At 42.4% G+C, this 8388-nt stretch overlaps 1 protein-coding gene across 1 annotated transcript in view; it reads left to right on the forward strand.

Moving 5' to 3' along the window:
- The window catches only part of LOC104166156 (1-phosphatidylinositol 4,5-bisphosphate phosphodiesterase beta-1-like), a gene marked incomplete at its 5' end in the record, with an annotated part of 70618 nt that extends 64001 nt beyond the window's left edge, over positions 1 to 6617 (forward strand). Inside the window, one exon of the mRNA XM_009705999.1 lies at positions 6387 to 6617. Coding sequence (XP_009704301.1) covers positions 6387 to 6617 — 231 coding nt within the window. The remainder of the gene's footprint in view (positions 1 to 6386) is intronic.
- Between the last annotated feature and the right edge of the window lie 1771 nt (positions 6618 to 8388).

Here is an 8388-nt window from a genome sequence, read left to right on the forward strand (position 1 = left end):
CAGGGAAGCAAAGTATTTATGAATAATGCAAAATAAGATAGATTTAAAAGGAGAGAGAAAAGCAGCACAAAATTCAAAAAACCGGCCTTACAGAAAAAGTGCAAGTGCAATGGAAAATCTGAGACTTAAAAAAGTTTATTTGGAGTCCTATCAAATTTTTGCAGAAGAACTTTATCAAAACAAATATGGCCGTAATGAATGTTTTTGATTCAACAAAATTGCATTTTGGTGGGGTTTTTTCACCAAAATGTGTAACTAGTTGTATTTCACACATAACGTTCTCAAAACATTTTTGCTTGAAGATTAATTCTTCAGGTGCTTTTTAAGTAGTGACCTTTCCATTATTTTTGAGTTGCAAATATATTTTAAAAAAATGTGAGCTGGAGTGAATCCTAGTCTGTGTGGAAGTGGGTTGGTTTTGCATCAGATAACTGCCTCTGGCATGGGATCTTACATCAGGAGAATGGAGCTAGGAGGTCACATCGCTGTGCAGGCCAAGCATGCGGTATCTCAAGCTGTGTGGGGAAGGAAGAGAGGGGAAAATGGTTTTGAAACCGCTTTCATTACTAACTTCTGAAATGCCACTTTTAAGGTACAACGGGAAGGAGCAGCAGTGTTCACATTAACAGCTTCAAAGGTGTTGCTGTGGCAGGAAGGGAGATGGGTTGGACGTGTTTTCCCCCACAATTTCCCTTTCCTTGGGCTGCCAAAGTGAGGGGGAGGAGGTCAGATGGAAGCGGAGCTGCGTATCGACCGGCTGTGTATCCACCTCTTGCCTTCAAGCCATGGCGGGTGGCTGTAGAGTAGATGCAGTAGACTTTCACAAGACGCTGGCAGCAGCGCCAGCCCACGGAGGCATTCCCAAATTTCCTCTGTGTGTGACAGGGTCGCCTTTTAGTCCGCTGGTTGTTTTTAATAGACTCAGGAAGGTTTTGCTCCTCACGCGTGAGGTCCTGGATGCGATTGACAAATATTTATGTTTGTGCAGATACCTACTTCCTATGGCTTGAGCTACTGCAAAACTTTTCTTAACTTTGCTCTGCATCTGAAACTTATGGTAGCTCATTATTAGATTCTTATACCTCATTAGCCCAGCTTGTTTGCTTTTCCACAGTTTTCTTAAAACAATCCTGAAAAAAAAAAAAAAAGGTTCTGCAGCAGGAAAGAGGGATGAGATGTATTTCAGGTAGTGAGAAGGGAGAGGAGTTCAATATTTGAAGGTTAAACTCAGGGACAAGATAATATGAAACACTGTAAATTGGAATAATTAAGGATTTAGGGGTTTAACGTATTTATTTTATTTTTTAATTTTCTAATTTTTTTTAACCTAAACACTCCATGTGAACTTTGGCCCTCCTGGTAACTTGTGTTGGCAGCACGTTGCATTTTTCATGTGATCGTTTTATTTTTGTTCTTGGTAGAAACAGAAGTTCATTAGATCACATTGGAAGTATGCAAAAGTCTACAGGGGCTTGATCAGGATAGTCTAAAACCACAATTTCTGCTTTTGTAATCTTATTGATCACAGTTACAGTTTTTCACACTCTGGTCACTATTTTAATGCTATGTTATGCTATGTTATTTTGGTAGTTTTAATACTAACAGCTAGGTATAAATGCTATAAATAGTTTTAATAATACCATTCATTTCCTTTTCGGAGTGCATTTTCCTTGCTTTAAGCTGAATGACCATATTGATTTTTGCCTCCCATATTCCACGGAAGGGTTGCTGAGGCCTTTCTCTGAATGATGACCCTTTTTGGAAAGCGGTTGTAGCCAAGGATGCCGAAGATCCCTTTGAATGGAGAGGGAATGTGAGCCGATCAACTGGGCAGCTGGCTGCCTGCCTGCCAGGAGCTCTGCTCACTAAGGCACGGGCTTACTCCTGTAAAGCCCCGCTCGTTTTCTGTCCCTACAGACAGGGACTGTGATGGTTGTAGTTGAGGTTCAAAGGATACGGCACTGTTCGTCTGGGGCATGAGGGTGGGCCCAAGCCCCTCGGTCACCCACACTGCCTAACAGCTGGCTAAATGACCCTCCGGCGCAGCTTCCCTGTGGACGTCCTGCAGGGTACAGCGAGCAGAGGCAGGATGGTCGCAATCAAAGCCTCACCATATCTGCTGTTGTTTTGAGCAGGACAATTTGGTGGCCCAGTGGTCCACCGCCTGTTCCGAGCCTGAGCTGAGGCATGTCTAGTTTGGTAAGCGGTCATATAAATGGAGCGGAGGAGAGCCCTTTCAAACCAGAGGTGGCTGAGGATGGCACTTCCCGAGCTTTGATCTCTACCTAAGCTTAATTTCTCTCCTTCTTCTGTAATTTGGGGATAATAATACTGATAGTTATCCCTTTTGTAAAACCTATGTGAGTATCAGCTGATATTTTTGACTAGCGCTGTTGTGTAAGAGTGACTAACGCATTCATCTCCTGTCCCCAAGGACCTCACTGCAAGCATTTAATGATGGCTCCAAATTTTAAAGTATTAACTCGTTGCCTGTAAGTAAAGTACATGGGAGTGTGATTTACCTGAACGAGAAATAATGTGTCCAACCCCTTGTGGGATACTAAAGCTGCATGGCGGTGACATTAGTAAGTTCTTTTTGTTGGGGGTTAAAGAGAGGACAGAGGATCTATCAGAGAGCGGATAGTGAGATAACAGAAGGAAGAAGGTTGTTATGTGTTAATGGGAAAAGCGGTCCAGATAATGATCTGCCTGTCTTAATCATCAGTCTCATATCCCCTTGTCTGGCTCCAAAATCCTAAAAGCAGGCGTAGGTCACCTTGTTTAGTGGCTAGAAAGCAGAGAAGTCGGGGTAGGTGGAGTTGTGATGGGAAGTAACCCAAGGGGACAGCAAACTGAACGGTAAGGCCACGCTGGGCTGGAGTCTGGTGGGGTGCTGGTTGTGCAGAGAGGTTTTCACTTAAACACACACACTGACGTGGCACTTTGTCATGCCATCAGCACGCCATATAAAAGACACGTATGACTACTGCTGCTAACAGGAGGGCAGCTTCCCAATAGTGAATGAACTGTCATGTCCCTGGAAAGCCACAGAATATGGTTATTGTTGTCTGATAAAAGGCTACTGAGGCTTTTAAAAGAAAAGCAGGTGGGGTTTTGAGCCAGCTGGTTTTAGGCAGGCAACTTGTTTCTTTAACCTTGACCCAGAGCTGCTTGCCAGCGTTGTGCCCGGGGCTGGTGGCTTGAGGAGAAACATAGCCAATGCGCTGTGAGACTGTTGTGGGTTTGCAAGCTCCAGGCTTGCTGAGGAAGACTTCAGTGAGGGGTCGGGTCTGGCAGTGGGACGGCTGCCTTGTGCCCAGGCTCGCCCGTTGTGCTCTTCATTGCAGCTGGAGTCTGGTGTGATAGCTTGGGGGTCAGGGAATGAGCTCGGAGGTGCTTGTCTGAAGCTGAGCAAGGGGGAGGACTGACAGCACCTTTGAAATCAAAAAGAAAACTAATTTTTACACACTGTTGTGGTTTTAATCAACCCTCTTTGTCTACTGTCTGCTCCTTCTCAACTGACTTCAACCTTCTCATGATTAGATATCTATATAGACTGTCTCTGGAGACACTGAAGAGAGAGAGCGAGCTCCAGATTCATGTCATTTCTATTAAATGCTCGACTTACGGGTGATTACCCACTAGAGGGGCTTTAGGAGGTGAACATTGGACACAATTGCTATCTAACAACATGCTTATGGTTGCACTGGGTTCAGATAACGTTCGGTTTCTGAGGGATTTTAAATATTTCTATTCCTCTTAAACCTAATTAAGCAAATCAAGGTTCTGAAGGCAGTTTAGAGCCAAGAGACTTTCTTTGACTTTTGATTTTAGATTCCTTCTTCTATACCTGAGGTGCCCAGAATTTACAAATTTAGTAATTCCATGTACAGCAATGAGACAGGGAAGTGCAGCAGCCCATCTCTGGCTCAGACACTCCTGTATGAAGAAATTCATGGCGTTTTATAAAGCTTTGTCTTCCAGTGCTCTGGAGCCTTTCCCACAATTCCTAGATTTATAAAAAATGTTGTATGCAGAGCTGCCTCTCCCTGCGGGAACTTTAACTGGCTTTGTGGGGTGCTCAGACACTGCTGCAGATCTGCTTTGGCAGCCCAGAGCCCAGCTGCAAACGCTCCTGAACAGAAAAAGTCGGTGGCACTTGGCGTGCGTGGTGCACGGCGTGCTCGGAGCCTGCTGGCGTGCCCTGCCTCTGCCATCGCTGCTCTTTCAGATTAACCCAAGGAGTGTTTTGTCCCGCATTTGGCATAAATCTCCCTCTAACTATGATAGCATCTTTGGGTAATTGTCATAAATAAATAGAAGGACTCACCTTCCCCTCCCTCCTTTCTGTTTTTTTTAAGCAGTGTGGGTATTTAGCAGTGAACTGTAACCAAAAGCATGATTGCACGGTGACGATAGACCTTTTGCCTAGAACATAATCTTTGGATTTGCAATATGACCTACGTGAGTGCCATGCTACCATCACTCTGAAGTAGAGACCAGTGCAGATGTAACTTCTTAGTGGTTGAGAAGGCCACTGGGCAGAAGGGGTGGAGTCCTGGGGCTGCAGGGCCCCGACGGTGAGCTGGGCAGTGAGAGATGATCAGCATCGGTTGGGGGCTTTTCCTGCCAACAATGCTACGGCACTGTTCCTCTGATAATATGTGTACTCTTGGAAGTGTTATCAAAATGGAGACAAAAGGAGGATCCGTTCAAAAATTTGTATCTAGACATAAAGGCAGAAAACAAAGGAAGTTCAGGGAAAAAAAGAAGGGTACTGCATGAAAGAAGGGTGTTAAGGTAGTGACTGTCTACCAGTTGATACAGATACATATTTTAGAGGCAGGGTGTATTTAATGGAACCGTTTGTGCCTTAGGCTCAGTGTTTATCAGCACTGTGACACTGAGGTGGGAAACTGAGGCTAGAAGAGCAGGAAAATTGCCAGAAACAAGGCAGGAAGGGAGCTTTAGCAGGGGAACCAAGAAGAAAAGGCCAGATCTTAGATCTTGAGGAAGAAAAGCTGCAAAATGTGTCTAATTAAGGAATGTAGAACTAGACCAGGTGAGCTAAGGACGTTGATTTGCACATCAGGAGAAAGGAGAAGAAGTCTCACAAAAACAAAGTCAGAGATGCAGGATGAAAATCAGGACAGAAGCATGGGGAATGGGATTGGAAGGGCTCAGAGGGAGAGGTAGTGGTAAAGTCACATGCAATGGACAGGTCAAGGATGGTAAGACTAGTATGGGTCCCAATGTTCAAGTGAAAATTTGTATTATCTATTGAGAGGCACTGCAACGGGGTAAAGGAGACTTGAAACTAGATAGGATAGACTCAAGAGCCAAAGGATCAGAATCCATAGCACCTTTATGCATCCTGGAAAAAAGTATAACTCAAAATACAATTGCCTAAGAAACTATTGCAAAACTGCTGCAGCTACGGTTAGCAGAACCTGATTCCCTCTTTTCAAGAAGGTGGGTGGGTCGATGGATGGATGGATGGATGGACGGACAGACAGAGTGGGTCTGGCTTTGGAACTCACCCCTTTTGCTTCCTGCCGTGCTCACATTGGTCATGATGAAAAAATTGGCTTTGTCTTCAGTTGAAACCTTCATACACATTAATGTTTTTTAAATAATGGATCATGCAGATCCTAATATGGGCACTAAAAACAAAGGCTATACAAATAAATACTGGGAAAGGAGCCACAGCTTCCTGAAGACTAATAGCCATATTTCTTTCTGCATGCCTTTTGCATCCTGTTGAAGATATGACATTTTTTCCCCGGTAATGTCCAAGACACATACTGCATTAATCAGATAATGTGACTTTCCATGATCTAGCCCTAAGAAATGTCATTTAAACTTTTTTTTCCTCCATCTTTGACTCCCTTTGACAACTGACTTTTTCCTAATGGTTTGTCCAACCCAAGAAATCTGGCAAAAGTTGTTATATTGTTCTCAGAGCAATGTTTGTGGTGCGATTAATATGTGATTAGCTACCTGAAGCTTAATAAAGGCCTTGCTCTTTCAAAGGCTTACCTGTGATCCATACTGCACTTGAATTGGGTCTTGTGAAAGCCAGTGGGAGTATGGACACCAATACAGTTAAATCCATGTATATTTTAAGGATTTGGGTACACTAGGATGGTACCCAAAACCAGCCTTACGCACAAATGACTGCACGTTCCTTCAGCTTTGCGATGACTGCATGGAAGTCAACAGGCGTATTGGATGTGTGGCACTGATACGAAAAAGGAATGAAGATATTCTTGACTCATGAAAAAATGCATTATGAGTTTCCCCCCTGCCTCGTGTGGTACTTTCCCCATACTGTAGCACTGGTCGCGTTAGATACACCTGAAGACAGCTTGTCTCTTTTGTTGTAGTTGCAGGTGGAACTTGATCAGGAATATCAAGACAAATTCAAAAGACTGCCTTTGGAAATCCTGGAGTTTGTACAGGAAGCCATGAAAGGGAAAATCAACGAAGATGGAGACCACAGTTCTGCCCCCTCTTCCCTGGCATCTGACGGTGGAAAATCAAATCATAAACCTCTGCAAAGTGAAGAGGAAGTGGAAGAAGATAATCCAGAAAAAGTGTTTGATACTACTTTTTAACTGCCCAAGAAACAATCAGTGCGCGAGGGCGCACCGCTCCCCAGCTGCCTGTCCCCGCTCTCCCAATGTGAGCTGCTGCTGAAGCGCTTCGGGGGGCAGAGGCATTCAAGTGCACATTTCCCAAAAGGAACATTTTAGAGAAAGTATTGTGCAAAGGTCTTCATTCTCATTCTTCGTCTTATTATTATTCTAAAGCTTAGTGCAGTTGTAATGGGAAAATTAATATGTTAACCATCCTCTCCTCTCTTTTTTTTTTCTTTTTTTTTTTTTTGGCCAGTTTACAATGGGTGATTTTCTGGCCATGTTCACTGTTAAGAATGTTTAATGAAGACCAGTGTATTGTACAGAGACAAATGTGTGCAGATTTCCTTTTGAAGTGCCAGTGCAAAGTGCTCCAAACTAATACAGACCCTAGAGAATATTGTAACAGTACTTAAGTCATATTTGTTTCCTTCTTTCTAACTGCACCTTGACAGCTGTACCATCATTTTACATTTGCACTGAAACATTTAATCCTTTTTAGCTTTGCAAGCACTGGTGGCTTGCTGTCTTGATATTATGTTTATCACACAGAAAGAAATATATTTGCTGCTGAAAATTCTTGGAACTGTGGGGACAAGAGGAGAACAAAGAGAAGAACTCTGCCTGGAGATTGTCGGTGTCTGTGTACATCTGTGTTTGTTACACTGTGTGAGTGCATATATGTTTGTGTATATATATATATAGCGCTATATGTGCACACACATCCGTCTGTAGAGACGCACGGCATGTTTCTATTTGAAGTCAGCGTGGTCTCTTGGCCAAACGAAATGTTTCGGGGATACGCCAGTAGAGAGAATCTTTATGAAAGCTAACATCTGGGTTATACTGCTATAAATAGTCATTGAATCATAAAATTCTTTTTGTGGTGTTAGTGCTGTAAATCAAAGTAGGTTTAGAATATAAATTTGATATATATTTTGCAGACTCAAAAGTATTGATTTTAAGTATCATATTTTAAGCTTACTGAATTTGATAGGATTATAAAATGTTTAGGACTACAGTATTTGAAATTTAACAGAATCTTCCATTATTTTTAAGACTGAGGTTCAGTTTTACTAAGGTCTGAAATTTAAAAGCAAAATATAAAAACCTGGTCACTGTTATTGAAAAATGTATATTAATCCATTTAACTGACTTCTTAAAATAAGAACAATCAAAGTTAGTGTACTGTATGATATGCATGAGAGAAGTTAACGGCACATTTTGAGAAATCTTTATCAGACGACAGACTTTGTGAAAGTCGGGATATTTGAAAAGGTAAAGAAATGCTATTCTCTGGATTCCCATGGTAACAGAAATAGGAATTATGAAACATTACAGATGGATTCTTACTTGTACCCAAGCCCATGCGTAATGCTAAAGGCCTTTCCCTCAGCAGCGTGGTGAAGAGGCGTCTTCGGGCAAAGGATAAACTAGCTCAGAAGACACAGATTTGCATCAAGAGGCTTGATCCTGCAAACTTGCATTTTCCTGCGCACCGCTGGGCTCAGTGCAACTGTTCTGGGCAATAATGTTCACATACACGTTTGCAAGATCGGGGCCTTACTTTGAGTTAAAAAGCAATCAGAGAAAGCAGTCAATTATGTAGGGAGGCATTTTAATACATCGTAACAGTTAAGTTACTTTACTTCCATTCCCTCAGGATTTTAGTACTTTAAAGTAACTTATTTTATTTAAATTTAAGCAATAAAATACAAATCAAGCTTCAGTTTTCAGTTAAATAATGGTG

The sequence above is a fragment of the Cariama cristata genome, unplaced genomic scaffold (assembly GCF_000690535.1).
Source record: "Cariama cristata isolate BGI_N322 unplaced genomic scaffold, ASM69053v1 scaffold5268, whole genome shotgun sequence".
Lineage (NCBI taxonomy): Eukaryota > Metazoa > Chordata > Aves > Cariamiformes > Cariamidae > Cariama > Cariama cristata.